Source organism: Macrosteles quadrilineatus, unplaced genomic scaffold (assembly GCF_028750875.1).
Source record: "Macrosteles quadrilineatus isolate MER2022 unplaced genomic scaffold, UCM_ALF_1.0 Scaffold_28__1_contigs__length_1566739, whole genome shotgun sequence".
NCBI classification, from domain to species: Eukaryota; Metazoa; Arthropoda; class Insecta; order Hemiptera; family Cicadellidae; genus Macrosteles; species Macrosteles quadrilineatus.
In genome coordinates, this window is record NW_026542621.1 from 1,019,074 (window position 1) to 1,036,289 (window position 17,216).

Here is a 17,216-nt window from a genome sequence, read left to right on the forward strand (position 1 = left end):
GAGGAAAAATAGCGGAGTGATACGGACCGCGGGTACTACTTTCTCTAGGGCACCATTTGTGTTGCCAGCTGAACCTAAAAACGTGTTGTATAGTGTTTGAAAGACTAATTATTTATATGCTTTATAGTGACTGTAGGAAAAATATAATGTGTAACACGAGTGAAAAAGGCCTTTGCTGCACTCAAGATCATTCCGCACTCGCCTGCGGCTCGTGCGTAAACATTGCTCTCGTGTGCAGCAAAGTGCCACTATCACCACTAGTTACACAAATAACTATTTGCTTAAGGTGAGCTACACTTTTATTATTACCTAATATTAGGGGTCTGCGGTACAGAAAATTTAAGGTCGGTACGGTTCGGTACGGTACAATATTTTGTACCTCGGTTCTCGGTACAAAATCGGTACGGTACGCGGCTACCCGTATTTTTGCGGTTTTCTTCTCAGAACTGTATCCAAACCATTATTTTTAACTTTAATACATAGACATTACTATGAAAATGGATAGTATCCTACATTCATGGTTTTCTAACAACAATTACTGTACCACATATTATTAAAACAAAACCTTTTACTACTACGAGGATTGTGTCAAGAAAAATCACAGTTGAGATAAAGGCTTTACCACAGACAATATAATACTTTAATGGTTTCCATTGTCTGTGGCTTTACCTATTTTACTCTGAGATACTTTGAATAGCCATGATTAAGTAGTTTAAAAATAGGATGAGAGTTTTTATGAATAAACATGTTTGAAACATTTATTGACAAGATAATTTCACAAAACTGATAAATTATTTCCAACCAACACAATGTCTAGTTGTTTTTTTTTTTATTTTAAAAACATATAAAAGCATTCAGTAGAAGACAGTGTAGTTTTGCCAGCTGTTCACAGCAGATGACAATGAAAAACTGGAGGTTATGATGAAGTAATGGCAAAGACCATTTTTTTTATCAGCTTCAAAACTAGTTAAGTTATAAGATGGATACAATTCTTGCAAAGTTTTTTTCTGAAACTAAAATTTGGATTATCACAGAGTAAGATTTGATGTTGGGCAATTAGACTTTATAACTGTGTAAAAGGTGTGTATCCCTGAATTTATAAATTGCATTCTACACTTATTCACTGCCAAACATAATTCAGTAGAACCTTGATGAACCGAGAATTACACTAGCCTACATAACTTCATTACCCCAAGTAAAATACCAAGATAATTTTTATAATTGTATTTGAATCGTATAATCTTAGTTTGTTAAAAATGGATTGTATGTTCAACAATAATTGCAGTCCATTATTGTTAAGCAGTATGGTCCCAAATTATTGTTTTTGATTTTGAAACATCACAGTTCATTTGACAAAATTATAGTTGAAGCAGCCCAATGTCAAGTCACGCACGCTTGTGCAATAGTTTGTTTACATGCTTTCTCCAGACCATGGGGGAGGGGAGGGTCTGATAAGCCGTCTATTGTTCACCCCCAAGAAGGTCCGACCCTCATTAGCCCTCCCAGTGTTACTTGACGAAAATTCGACAAGCAGCACACTTTGTGTAGTGTTACTTGTCGATTTTTCGACACGCAGACATCGTTTACGGCGAAGGCTCTATGACTGACTGAATCGGATTGAACTGGATCGAGTTAGGTATCGTTCTTTCCGTAATATTCTAAGCTTTCTCCAGAGGTCTGTCTCTAAGCGCTATTCATTTTAGTTCCGAAAATATTGTAGCAGACAGCTGACGTGCGTGTATTTGTAAACAGCTAGGTTCCCCCGGACCGATGACTGATGTGTTTTATTACGTTTATCATTGTTTTAGTGTTAAAAATCAAAAGTAGTGATATACGTGGTGCATTATAAGAAGATTTAAGTGGTTTTGAAGTGCTGGTTGATGATCCTGAAGAAGTAGGTAGTGATATTGATGTAAATTATCAGCCAGATTCCTAGCTATGGTTAGGCTATGCATTCTTAGCTAAACGCTATGTACTGACATCAGTTTTTTGCCCATAACTTATTTATTTGCAAATCTACTTCCTTATATTATTATATATTTGTAATCCTCATAAAATTTAGAACAAAGTGGCTATTTTCAAATATTTATAGGCCTATAATTTATACAATTTCATTGAGCGCGAACTTATTTTTTTTTTGAAAATTTTCGAAATTAAATTTTTTTTACCTAAAAATTTTTTTTTTTTTAAAAATGTTCCTTATGTTTTATATATAATATTGAAGCCCATGATTTTCCAAACAAAATGGTATATAGAACATTAGAATTAACATTGTTTTAAGCTTCTCAGATCCGTTTTAATAAAACCTTGCAAATGCGCCAAAAATAGGTGGACATTAAGGCCTAAACTATGGACACTTGGAGGGTTAGTGCCGCTCGGCTGCACTCAGTGAAGTTTTACCCCCTGCTGTGCGCTATGTCACAAAAGCTGATAACGACATGGGTGATTAGTAACCATGGCAACTTGTTGAATGCGTGATGAAGGGAAACCCGAGAAATAGAAGAACAAAGAGAAAGAATGACGTTGTTATCTTCATACCCTTTTTACAATTTCCGTTATTGTTATCTTTATGTAAGATTTTATGATTTTGTTTTATAGGTTTATAAAATAATTCTTTTTAACTACGGGAATATCAATTTATAATTTATCAACGTGCTTCTCTTCTGAAACAGCAATACCGGATGCATAATAAAGGTCAATGGCCTAAAATATCACGATTGTGCAATATTGTATTTTGATGTTGAAATTAAAATTACGACAAAAGTTTGTATATATCCATGGTCGTCAATAGAAAGATAAAATATCCATAACAAATATTTAATTTATAAAATAAGATTGTAGATTTGTTACAAGTTTAATATGTAGCCATAAACAGTTTTATGGCAGTAGGCAATGGCCAGCGGCAAATTCAATATTCACGAAAATACCTTATTACCTTATTACCTCCTCCTTGGCTTGATACCAGCATAAGCTGGATAGGCTGCGTCAATATTTACAAAAACTATTTACAGTATATACAGACTTTCGTATGGTCATTAGACCAAAAGAACTTAAAAAACTTTATGGCGGTAGATTTAGAGTCCTGTAAGGTCGTCCTCAAAGAATTCCTTGAGTGAGTAATACGGCCTAGCTTTTAGCCAACACTTTAACCTTGCTTGAAACTGATTGTGGTTTAAATCCCTTACTGCAACCGGCAACTTATTGGTCAGTCTGAGGGCCATGACAGGGAAAGCGTCTTTTGTCCTGCTGAGCCTACAATAGGGTACGTCAATGTGATTTTTGCGTCTGGTGTTATGCGCATGCACCTGCTGTCTGGTGGTAAAGGTATTTACATTGGAGTGTACGTAGCTGACACATTGAAGGATGTAGTTACTATGAATGGTGAGTATGCCCAAGTCAGCGAATATAGGCTTGCAGTGCTCCTGTCGCCCGCTGCCAGTCATAATTCTCAGAGCTTTCTTCTGCTGCTTTAGGATTCTGGAGACATTAGCTGCATGACCCCATAGCTGGAGACCGTAAGTAACGTGGCTGTGGAATAAAGCGTGATAGACCACAACTAGGTACCTAAGCTTTATCAACTAGTCTCGTTAACTTCCTGAGAAGATGTGTTACTCTCGACAACCTCTTAGCCACGTTATCCACATGGTCTTTCCAACTCAGCTTTGGGTCAATCGTAAAGCCTAGCAGATTTACCTTGACAACGTCCTGAGCCAAGTTTGAATTAAGTGAGCACAGGATTTTTTGTGTCTTGTCTTGGTTTAGTTTTAATTTGTTTGTCTCAAACCAGTCCTTTGCTGCCCTAAACATCACTTCAGCTCTTTCTGAGGCAGTTCCTGGATTGTTACCAACAGAAATTAGGGTAGTGTCATCAGCAAACCTGAGTGCATTGCCACTTAGCTCAAGATCGTTTATGGCTATCAGAAAGAGGACAGGGCCCACAACCGATCCCTGAGGCACCCCGTGAGGAACATTGAGAGCTCGGGACTTAGCTCCAGCTATCGAGACGACCTGCTGTCGGTTCTCCAAATATGTCACAAAGGTGTCGTAAACTGCACCACGCACCCCATATTTATTTAATTTGGCAAGCAGAATGTCATGTGAGACGCAATCAAATGCCTTGCTCAAGTCACATAATGTCAAGGCAACAGTGTTGGTATCCTCAAAGGCTTGTTGAATGCGATGTACGAGCTCAGAAACGGCAGTGACAGTTGATCTGTCTTTACGGAAGCCGTGTTGAAGATTGGACATCAGGTTATTGCGCTCAAGATAAGAGACTAGCTGGAGTTTGATGGCTGTTTCAAAGACCTTAGCGAAGGTTGGTATGATAGATATGGGTCTATAGCTCTGTACACTTGCTGGATCTCCTTTTTTGTATATGGGGACAGTTCTAGACACCCTTAGAATTCTAGGAAATATTCCGGCACTCAGGCAAGAGTTCAGGACCTGGCAAAGAGGGATGGCAACAATATTAACAGTGTGTTTTAGGATGACAGTAGTCATTCCATATATGTCGGGGCTGTGAGAGGTCTTAAAATGGCCTACCATGGTGACAAGGCTCTCTGGTGTAAGAGGTTGCCAGGATGAAAGGTTGGCATCAGGAGACTGTATGCCTTTGACTACTTCATTATTATCTACAGGAGCGGTGCCTACAATGCCTGCTACAGTACTGATGAGATGGGTGTTAAAGTCATCGGGGCTAGCAGAACATTTAGAGGCAGGTGACGGCCCTTGACCGGTATTACGGTTGTTGTTGACCAAGTTCCAAACCGCCTTACAAGGATTTAGCGAGCTTTCAATGAGCCTCACATTAGAAGCTTTCTTTGCCTGGTCTATTTTAATTCTATACAACCTTTTGGCTCTGGTGTAAAGATTAAAGAAATGCTCCCTATTGGCGGGGGTCTCCGCTGTCATGTACCTATCCCTGAATGCTAGAACAAACATTTGTATCTGCTTCAGCTCTGCAGTAAACCAAGATTTGTCCCTAGGCCGGAGTGGGGTTTTTTTGGTTTGAGGGTTTACTTTTTTGCTGACTTTTAAGGGGAAAAAAGTATTAAAAACTGAATTGTATGCATCAAAAAATGCCTCAAAAGCCGATTCGGCTTGCTTGCCAAATAAGACATCATCCCAGGGGACCTGTGAAAGAGCATGTTTAAAACTAGGAATAAGATCTTCATCTAATAACCTATGATGTCTAGTATAGAGATTTAACCATGCAGGAACTGTTAAAGAAGGACTCACCATACTGGAGTTGACTTCCATGAGAACCGCTTGATGGTCCGCCACATACGGTTCGGTTGTCCAAACCTGATATTCCCATATGTTAAGATCTGTGGCCACTGTATCAAGGCAGCGAGGTCCACGCGTAGGCAGAAGACTAGTGATGAACAGTCCATGAGAGCGTAGAAGATCTACGAAGTCATTGGCCATTACATCGTTGGCATTGAGGGTTATGTTGAAGTCTCCGCCCAAAATAATGTTTTTCTTGAAACCAGCAAGATAGCCTAGACACTGGTCGAGCAGATCGAAGAACTTCAGAACCTGCCCATCAGGCGAGCGATATATGCTGAGGACGATGAGGGATTTGTCCATCAGTTCTATACCAGCTATCTCAATGTCGAGTTCACTGCAATACTGCACAAGATTAATAGGCCTAGACCTAGTGAGCAAGTCCTGTTTCACATATATAGAGACACCACCATTCTTGTGCAGGTCACGACAATAACTTGCTACTAGTTGCAATGAGTTCAGTTTGCTGTAAGCGTGTATCTCATCGTTTCCTAGCCAATGTTCACAAGCACAGAAAACGTCTAATTGATTTTCTTCGCAAAAAAGTGAGGTGACATTTAATTTAGTACGCAAACACTGAATGTTAAGATAGCCAAATACCATATGATTACTAGTTTTAGGTACAGGAGCCACATCCCTGGCCAAGTCGGGCTTCCTAGGCACATTTGAGGTTAGAGGATTTTGTATAGGCCTATTGTCTGTAAAAGCTAAGGTATCCGAGATGGGCACTGGGACAGCAACATGTCCTACGTCACTGCACTTTTCCTTGGTTCCCGGAATAAAAAACGCTTCAATGTAATGTTCTTGGGCCACAATTTGCCATCCAAAACTTTGTCCTTGTGGATAAAGTCACAACCTATCTTGAAACTATCATTGGAGCCTTTTGTTTCTAACTTGTCAATCTGGAATTCCACTCCCGGGAAGACTTTAGCCACGTAGCCTTGAACATCGGCCACCTCGGTACCTTTTTTGACTTTCCCCAAGTGTAACCAGGCTTTCTTTGCCCCTTTTAGGGTTTCATCATCCGAAGTCCCCACAAGAACTTGTTTAGCGGTTGTAGATCTAGGCCTAGTCACGGTTCTTCTCGTCACCGACCTTGCCTCCTGTCTGTCTTGGTTCGTAGCAATAACTTTGGCACTAATGTTTGAGGTAGCTACTGCCGCATAACTCAGCTTATGGTCTACATGAGATGCGCTAACACGGTTGTTACTTGTCTCATCACTCGTCAGGTTGGTCTTGTTCTTCCTATGTTTGTTACCAACAGTAGTCCAGACAACATCAGATTTGTCTATTGACAACATGCAGTTCTTCTTCTTCTTGTCAGATGCTTCTTCTGTTTGCGCAATGTCGTCTGCTGCTGATTTTTTTTTTGCCTTGTCCATTTCAGTGACATTACTGACATTTGACATCGTCATATCAATCGTCATGGTCTTAGGATTTATACCCCTATCAGAGTGGTCAGATTTTCCTTCTGGAGCGGATTCAAATGAATCCGTTGTGGTCAGATTGCAGTCGCCGTGGTGGACGTTGTCGTCTGCTTGAAATATGTTTTGATTTTGAACTTCCGGCATTTTTGTCAAAATAATTGAGGTTAGGCGAGATTCTAGTTTAATGTTATTCTGATTCAATGATTCCATTTTTGAAATTAATTGGTTATGGTCTTGATTAAGATCCTTTACTAGTTTTAGTAGTTTACCGACTGTTTCATGGAGAGTTGTACAATTTTCATTGCTACATACATACGTTCTCATGGTTGCCATGCGACATAGGCACTTTTCACAAGTCCACTGAATAAATTCGTGTAGCCTGTTTATGTCACTAAAAACACTTTTTGGAACTTTCGCACATTTTATATGGAACCACCTCCTGCAGAAACCATCACAGAATAATCCGTCTTGGTCTTCTTTCACTGTTTTATTACACACAGCACAGTCAGAGTTCTCATCGTCTACCGCCATGTTAACCGGAATACTGATTAAGTTAGAGATAACATTTAACAGTCATCATAAAACTATTATTTTTATGATATAACAGAATTGGGGAAAGTCGTAAAGAAATAAAAGTGATAAAACTCAACAGTTCTTGGAAGTACTTCAATACAACAATTATTGTCGTGATAAAATGTTAATGGATTTGGGACTGCTAATGGGTTTTTTATTGCATCATCACGCTAGTAATAAATTATGAAGATCGTAAACAAACATCTGATAAAACTTTTATGTGCTCGGAACCAACTGCCATTGACTACGATAGTAAACTGAAAGTAATTTATTATTATAATAGGCTGTACCAAACCGAATTTGTACCGTGTAAAATGCTGTACCGAACCGATGACGGTAATTAAGCTTGTACCGTACCGTACCGACTTTTTCGGTGCACCGCAGACCCCTACCTAATATATATGTTAGGTCAGTTAAATCAACAGTATTTCAATCACCATCTATATTTTATTATATTGTGTTCAATTTATTTACTGATTCTTTATGTCAATTTCTAGTTTCGAAAGAAGCAACTCAAGTTTGCCAAATCCAAGATCCACGATTGGGGCCTGTTTGCAATGGAACCTATTGCTGCAGATGAGATGGTTATTGAGTACGTGGGTCAGATGGTTCGGCCACTTGTGGCGGATCTACGGGAGAAGCAGTATGAAGCTACTGGCATCGGCTCTTCTTATCTATTCCGAATAGATTTGGAGGCCATCATAGATGCTACGAAATGTGGAAATCTCGCAAGATTCATCAACCACAGTTGTAATGTAAGTAACTGACCAACCGAACTGGTCAACGACTTGTTACAGTCTGCTTTCCTGTAAAACATTAGTTTGAGCCAATTTCCCATATTAGGAATAAGCTATTAATGCAGGTCTCATGGTATGACATAGACCCGGGACTGATCCACTTTTTCATTTTGATGTCCCAAAGATGCCAAAAACGCTTGTTCAAATTCATCAGTACATTTATGCTATTTGTAATGTGTTTGTCAGCACGATAACTGGAGTAAAAATCATCTGATTTGATGAAACTGTACAAACGGATTAACCTACATTTATTCAAGCGAATTTGTGAACCAGCAAGATCAGACTATAGGAACGGAGTTTTATTGGGTGGAAATTGATTTTCCCACAATTTACCACCAAAAACTATTTTGTAGAGCTTAAAAACACAAATAGTTTAGTATATTGGCGTTGTTGTACGCCTAATAGTTTAATGGAGATAAATAAATAAATTGTGGTAGGCTAGTTGGTTGTTTAAGGATATAGTATATTTAAGGATATATAAACTTTGGCAAATTTGTTTATTTCATATTAAGCTATTAACAAATACACTTCATTATTTTTCTGCAGCAGCAAGCCTAAGTATACTCATTAAAATCAATATTATGTAAATGGATTTAGGAAATAAATTTTACAATGTTAAGGGGAATATTTTAGTGAAAATCCAAACAGGTAAACGTAATTTTGCTTAATCTGCATGTTCGCCGGTGGAAGGGGGGGGTTATTATTTTTCTTGAAGATTGTAAATAATTAACACATGCGACACAGACATAAAATTAAATATGGTTGGTAACTGGTATCATATGTTCATTATTATAATAGACTGAGTGTGATTTAGACGTGGTCGCTTACCATTTGTTACTAAATGTTCACTTGTTTTGTGGACTTTTTCTTGGAGATGTGTTCAAATGCAGTCAATAACAAGGTCTTTAAGTATAGACACATTGCAGCTCCATTTTCACTGTAGGTTATTTAATGATCAGTCAATATCACTATTGTTCTGGGCTAAACACTAGATTGTGTGGCTTTATTCAAACGTAATGCCACTGCAATTTATATTTTGACATCTTTCAATAATTATTGAACGAGTTAATAACATCCACATATTCTGATGAAATTAATTAATAGTAGTTATAATTGTATTTGTTGTAATTTTCAATATCGTATTATAATAATTATATTTGACATTACAAATCTAAACTTTTTTATATTCTAGGTTACTTAGAAATATTTATTTGATATTTGATCCATACACTGGTGTCAGATATGTCTTAATGAGCTCAATTAGCTTTTTGTATATTCATAATATTAAAAAAAAATGTTTTATTTTAAGTTTCCATTCTTCCTTAATCAAAGTGTTCTTATTCCAGCCGAATTGTTATGCGAAGATCATTACCATTGATGGTCAAAAGAAGATTGTCATTTATTCCAAGCAACCTATCGGCGTTAACGAGGAGATCACTTATGACTACAAGTTTCCTATTGAAGATGAGAAGATCCCTTGTTTATGTGGCGCACCGCAGTGTCGTGGTACGCTCAACTAAGCGTTTAAGCGTATCTTTCCTCATTGTGATAATTCCATTTTATCCACCTTGGTGGTTCAAGTAGTAAGTGATGTACATACCTGTAAATTCAACACTATTTTAATACCTAGTGGTAGTGATAGGTGGATGCTGATGCTGATGCTGTTTACTAGTCCTGTGCTGTTATCTTAGGTCGAGTCCAAAGGGAGCACCTATGTGCGTGTAAAAATAAGGTTAATTCGCTCTTTTGTACGTGAAAATGTAAACAATATGTTCCCTGTAACTGTGTTAATATGTATATATGGAAATTGTATAGGTTTATTTATTTGTGTAGTTCTTCATAAGTTCAGTAGCTAGATATGTTTAATAAGTTAATTTTTATAGAAAATGTTTGTATATTTTTATTTTATCAAATACTAAAAGTACAATTTTAAAAAGAGGTATTGATATTCGTGTATATAGAGTTTATTTTTATCTTTTAATGTTTCATGTAAAAGGAAATAGTAGGAGAAAAGTTTGTTCATAGCTTTACTAAAAACGAATTTGTAATTTGACTGAACTGATGATTTTCAATTCAAAATTTCTTTATATTTATTTGCATGAATTTTTATTTGATGTTCAACGTTGTCTAGAAAAAGTTAAGTATTTTTAACAAAAATCTATTAATATAATATATAACAATCTATTACTTCTCCTTAAGTCGTCATTGCTCAAGTTTTCCTCCAATCTGACTTGGTCACTTCTTGATAACCTGTATAACATACAGAGTAATTTATGGTGTCACTTATTCAATTATTTTAGTCTGTATTATTTTAATATAAAACTGGCAAACAATTGAGTTCTGGTAAACTGAGTTAATGTAAATTAAGCTGTTTATTTATTAATGTAATGTGTTTACCTAACCTAACAAAAACAAATAATAGAATTTGGTAATATGTACATTAACACTGACCACTGTAAAAATGTTAATCTGAAAATACCAAATTATTTTTAAACTTTAATTTTTAAATAGTTAACAATTATTGAATCTGGTTGGTACGAAGTACATATACCAGGTCAAGTTGTTTGTTGTGTTTGAATGATTGATATGATTGAACTCAATGAACCTTAGTCATGTACAATGGAACGTATTTATTCATATTTATTATTTAAGTGACAATAAGAATTTATTTGTTCAATTTTAACTTCAATCAAATGCATCAGAAGGTTTACTACCAACAATAGTAGAATCTCTCAAACCTGGCCTAATGAGGACCCAAATGTGTCTGAGTCAGTGAAAATGCCAATTTATTGAGAATAATAGAACTAAACATAACAAAAATTCTCTAATTGATTATAAATGGTTATTATTCATCAAATACTCTGTAGAATACAGTAAATTTTCACTTGAACTGATATAACAGAACAAAAAGTGAAAAGTAAACAATAGAACGAAGAATATAAAAGCACTATATCATGTGCATACAGTTTGTTTCTTAATAAAATTAATCCTCCAAGGCTAGCTAACACAAACAGGAATCAAATTTTATAAACATTACTAGCTGTGTACCCGTTCTACGGACAGGGATCTGTTAGTCAGTTGAAACCTTCCTATAGTCAGAACAGCAGTTTTTTTTCATATTTAATGTGAATTTGTATTTGCCAAACAAATGATAAGTAGGCCTATTTCATAAATGACGTAGCCTATGTGGTAAACTTTGGGAGAAAACTTGACAGAAATCGCACAAAATTGTGTTTTTGAACGTCCGTTATTTTATTTGAAAAGTATTGAAGCCATATTTTAAGTCCCTCACAGTGAGTTATTTTTTGACTGTTCATCTCCCTTGTTAATCTCTTCTTTATCAGAATCCCAAATACTTTCTCCCTTCTCTCCTTTTTCTTTTACTGTTTCAACAATTGCCTCACTCAAAAGATTGTTTTCTCCAGTATCCTGCTCCATCCATTCTGTCAAGTCACCATCATTTGCATTTTCACAACCAGGAGCCTGTTAGCCCATAATTTTCTTCATCTTGTTTTCTTTGTCAAGAAGTTTTCTCCAGGAATGCACCCGTCCAATTTTTTTCCAATAAGTCTACTTTTTTAAGTTTTGCACCAAATCTTGACAATTTTCAACCACTACCAAAATATATGAAACCAGCTTGCTGTTGTATATCTTCTAGAACTCCAGGTTCCCTGGCTGGTATAATGAAGTCACGTTACGAGGCAGGATTACAGTTTTTATATCACCATTGTGTATTCATCTATGTCAAGATGTGAAGAGACATTGTCTAAGATAAGAAGTGCTTTTCTTGGAAGAGTTTTCAGTTTCACATGTTTTTCAACAGCAGGTACAAACTGTTTGTAAAACTACTCTTTAAAGACCAACCCATTGATCCATGCACTGTCTGGTGTTTACACCACACTGGAAGACTGGCTACATTAACATGTTTAAAAGCACATGGTTTTTTAGCTTTAACTATTAGATATAGTTTTAGCTTGTCCTCCCTTGTCACATTGCTGCAGGCCAAGATGGTAATAAGTTCGCTGCTTCTCGGGTACCCAAGAGCAGACTTTTCATTCTTTGAAGCAAGGGCTTAGCTAACCCCCGTTAAGGGTAAAATATTTAACCCCATTTCTTGTGAATTATAAATCTGCTCTGTCACACCTTCACTTTCAATTACCTTTTAAATTTTTCTTTAAACTTTAAAACACCTGTCATGTCCCCAGAAAGTTTTTCACCACATACAGTTAGTAGTCTGACTCCATACTGTTTTTCCAACTGTCAAGCCTACCAACAATTGCTGCAAAATCTGCTGCTCGTAGAACTTAAACGCTTTCCCTAGCAATATGGACTTGAAATTGGGGTTCCCTTTCCTAGAGCTTGATGGAGCCATAGGTAGTGCCTCGCCTACTTTTTTATATTTTTTCCTTTTAATGTTTCACTGCAATTCTCTTAACTTACCACACTTGTTATCCTGCTCAATTTCTTTTCCAGTCACCAATTATATTCTTACCAACTGAAAATCCTTCCATAGACACCTTGCTTACATTACCTCCTTTGCCCAGTCGTTTTAATGTACATAACTTCTGTTCCATGGGTTAGATGAAGTTGCCATATTAGTAGTTTTGTCGTAATGCACACTGACTAGAATGCAATAGCTCAATCTCACTACTTAAACACTGGGAATGAGGTGTAACTGTCCACGAAGATGGTAGCCAATGGCAGGAGGGCATTCACCTTGAGTGGCAATACATAAAGAGACTTGTCAGTGTCACGTTAGCTTATTATGATATGGGCATTTTATTTATTTAAAATTTATTTTTCAATTCTCTGTCACATGGGGATATTAGAACTGCTGACTTATCGAAAGCCTGGTTTGTGATACTCTACTGTATATAATAGTTTTTTTGTTAATTCTGTTATATTATAAAAATATTTTAAATTAAAATTGAATTCTGTTACAAAGTGTATTTAAAAGAAATAATGAATTCAACTATTCATATTGTGTTCATACTAGCTTTACAATTATTTATTTGAAAAAAAAAATTGGTAAAAAAGTCCATCAGATCTGATAGTAATAAAACTGTTAGACAACTCTATACAAAATGCTTTAAAATATATTGTGTTATGTGTGTTCAAATAATACTTATGAAGCAGCAACAGACTGGATTCTGGTACTGAATACATTAGAAAGAAATACTATAATGCAGTAGAACCACTATTAACCGTCACCCTGGGTCTGTGAGTGTGATGGTTAAGCGAATAAAGGATAACAGAAATCCTATTTTAAATCTGTACAGTAAGTTGATTTTAAAGGTTTTGGAAGAAATTAAAGCCTGTACAAGCGAATAATATATATTTATTTTTAAATTACTTACATACAAGAGCAATTTAGAACTATTATTTGTATGTTGTACTTGTTCAATGTTCGATCCCAATTAAAAATAATTAAGTACAGGCTGACGTTTAATCGAGATTCTACTGTAAGTTGTTTATTTATCTTCTATTTTTACTAGCATATTCAATTCGTAACTGGAAAAAATGTAATAGAATGTAACACCAAGTACATCTTTATTGAATATTTTAATTGTAATACAACTGCATGGGCCTATAGTGTTTAAAAATATATTTAAGTTATTTATATTGCTTTTAATCATCATAAAAAATGTTAACTGGAAAAACATTAGAATGTGGTACCATGTAAATGTGGTATGAAGTGCATTTTTATAAGAAATACTAAATTAAGCTGTTTACTTAATATTGTGTTTTGATTTGCCTTTACAAACTTCCACTAGCAAACATTTTACATAATTTTGTACCATCAACTACTTTCACCTATGTTCAATCTTCAAAGCAAGCTTAGACACCTGATAAGTATGATAGTTTAATATAATAGGGACTGCAATATCATAATTTGATTAATTATGTCACAGCCTATTTATTTAAATGAGGAAAATTTACTATCAACATAAAAGGTTCCATTTAAAATTTGAAGAATGAATTTTGACTAGTAAAGTATCCTGGTACTAATTGCATATTAAGTAACTTGACAACCCAGAGCAGTATTAATGTTTACATAGTTTTCAAATGCGTAAAAATTCAGTGTCCCAAAGAGGTTTAGAAAGACCAACCCATCCTTATCTAGGTCCACTGAACGTTTTAACAAAAGAATGAAACTTTGATGTACAAAGTATGACTAACCACAGTAAGTTTTGAAAATTTACAATTTTAAAAGAGATACCCTTGTTAGCTTTTTGGAGATTGGAAACAGTTGCTTTTTTGAATGTTTGTTAAAGCCCTTAATATCTTGATTTCTTTGGTAACACAATAAACTTAATTATTATAGCTGGGCATGTACTTGTTTTAAGTTATACCATCAACATAATATTTAGTCTGTCATTTTAAAACCCCAATATTAATACAATTGTTAATTGGTTCAACATGTGTTGATAATTAAGAATAGTTTTTTTTCATGCAATAGTTTCATAACTTGCTGTTCCACAATCTTACCAACTTGTTTACAGTTAGCCTTTACCTTCGTTATTATTTTTTGTTAGTGTCTACACCAGTGGAACTTTTACTGAAATAATATAAACTCTTATAAGGGTGATAGCTCGAAATCCCTCTGGGAAGTACAATTCTTGTAAAATCCTAAAATGCCAGTCACATTACAACTTGCTATATGGTTTGAATGACTGCAAACGGAAACACAATAAAATTTTGTTTACATGAAACCTAATGTCTGTTTTATTAATTATAAATTGTATATACAAATGAAGACGTTGATTCGTTCAAATGAAGTGTTTTTTTAACACAGATTAATAGTGACTAAAAGCCTTAAAGTTATAAATTTTAGTATTTTTCTGGCTGCTCTTAGTATATTCTACTTTGTCCTACACTCATATTTGGGTTAAAATACGCCCAGTTGTTAATTAAATTGGTATTTTCCCAATTCCCAATTCAAATTGGTAACATAAAATGGTATTACAGTATTTGTATATTGTTTTCTTGCATTAAACAAGATTTAACATTATTTTTTTAACTGTGGTAACAACTAATGGGAGATAGTAAAAGTTGATTGGTTTATTGTCCGTAGATTTAATATTTAAATAGCTATTTCCTATTCTTAGTCTAAACTCATCTTGGGGTGGTTATTTTTGTGTGTATTGATTCGGTGTTGTGATCTTCCATGAGTTTTTAGGGTTTATTTTATAAATATATTATTCTTAACAACATTTTCATGTTTCTTTTCTAGGTGAAGTATTCCTAATTATGAAATTGGTAAAATTAAGTAAAGTTAGTTTTTATTTGGAATTAATAACAACTTCCCATTTGACAAACAAAAATGAAAGTTAATTGATTTAAATTTATAAAAGTTAAAAAAACTAAAGTAATTTAATTTATTTGAGTCAGAAAATTTAATTTTAATACTTTTATCTTAATTGACATTGTTAGGATGTATTAGAGAAGGAGCTCAAGGTATTTCACGTGTTTAGTAGCTGGTAAAAAACTATTTTTGTACATTTTGTGGATAGTCCATTTAAGTGAAATAAAACCAGCTTTTAAACAAAACTGTGTTTAGTACCATTGTAGTTTTTGTTTGAAAACTTGTGTTTTGAGTTGTACAAACTAATTTGTATGAGTTAATTTGTTTTTGTTAAATAATTGGTATATATTTTAGTATCTATGTTCATAGTTTTAGAATAGTTATGTAAACAATTGGTATTGAATAAATCTTTGTTTAAAATAATTGGAGAACATTTTTACTTCTTCAGACTCCTGCTTGTAACAAGTGTGCTCAACTTGAACTTAGTAATATTCTCACCTTAACCTCTTTAGTATTTCTAATTATAAATTAAATCATTGTTAATTCATACATAAAGATCATAGTTTAAAAGGAGCGCCTTGTGGACAGAAAATGTTCAGAAAAAGTTGGCGCTCGGTACCCATTGGACATTTTTTGTCCACAAGTGTAATTTTTCAAACGCATTGAAAATGAATGCAATCCATTATAATATTGTTACCGTTGGAAAGAGGATTCCAAACTTTCATTTTCATATATAAACTAACCTTGTAACACAAGCACATCAATATAAAGTTCAATGTAATTTGAAAAAAAATCTGAGCGCGAAGAGTACAGTTTGTAGCATTGGAAAGGTGATGAGAGTTTATCTTTATTTTCGTATAAAGAATAATGTCATACGGCTTCAGACAGGGTCAGGGAAAACTTTAGAAATCTGACAAAATAGCGGGTTTTGCTTGGTGCCCCTGTGGACAGAAAATTTCCACACATGAACCATCTTATGGTGGTGTAAAAATTTGACTTATGAATCATTTTTTGCCTATATTTGACATAGACATAGACATATTTTATTGACACAAAACGTTCTTTATAAAGTACATTTCATACATAAGAACAGGTGTTTCGTCATAGTGATGTATTTTATAGTAAAATTAATAGTTAAAATAATAAAAGATAAACTCATGTAGGATATCAGAGAATTTTTATCTACACTATAGGGTTCTCCAAAAATTTGTCTAGTGAATAGTAGGCTGTATCAATTATTTTATCTTTTATTTTATCTTTGAATTGAGTAGCATTTAAATTTGTAAGATACAGGGGTAATTCATTGTACAATCTAAGTCCCACATTTGTTTAGACATGTATGTATTCTTCTTCAGAAATATGTGCTGCATGCAAATTTGATATATTTTAAATGTGATTTTGGCCTAGTAAAATTCCTTAGAACTTGAAATTTTACCTATCGGCGAAGCTAAATTATTTGATTCAACTCATAATGTCATGAAACTGTTATTGCTCTTTAGTGAAACATATTTTATTTTATTATTATTATTTTATCTTCCAACGGTCAAGAACCAATTTACAATGGTAATACAACAAGATGACTTAAGCTAACTTAAACATTACATACAAAGACATTTTTTTAACATACAAAAGTATTTTTCTGAAAATGACATGGAGTAAAATAAATACAATTCAAGAAGTATCAAAAAAGGTTCAAAAACGGGCTTAAAGTGTAGTATTTACAAAATAAATGAGGTCATTTACATCAGGTACTAAATAAGCATACTAAATAGAAATACACAAATCAAAACAACCAATGAACATGAACAACAAACAAGAATAGTAAGT

The 17,216-nt window shown here is 34.5% G+C and overlaps 1 protein-coding gene across 1 annotated transcript in view; it reads left to right on the forward strand.

Annotated features, from left to right (window-relative positions):
- LOC129005622 (histone-lysine N-methyltransferase SETD1B-A-like) overlaps nt 1–15,801 on the forward strand; it is a 49,977-nt gene extending 34,176 nt beyond the window's left edge. Inside the window, exons 15-16 of the mRNA XM_054434579.1 lie at nt 7,784–8,041; nt 9,430–15,801. Coding sequence (XP_054290554.1) covers nt 7,784–8,041; nt 9,430–9,603 — 432 coding nt within the window. The 3' untranslated portion in view covers nt 9,604–15,801. The remainder of the gene's footprint in view (nt 1–7,783; nt 8,042–9,429) is intronic.
- Nucleotides 15,802–17,216: the final 1,415 nt, after the last annotated feature.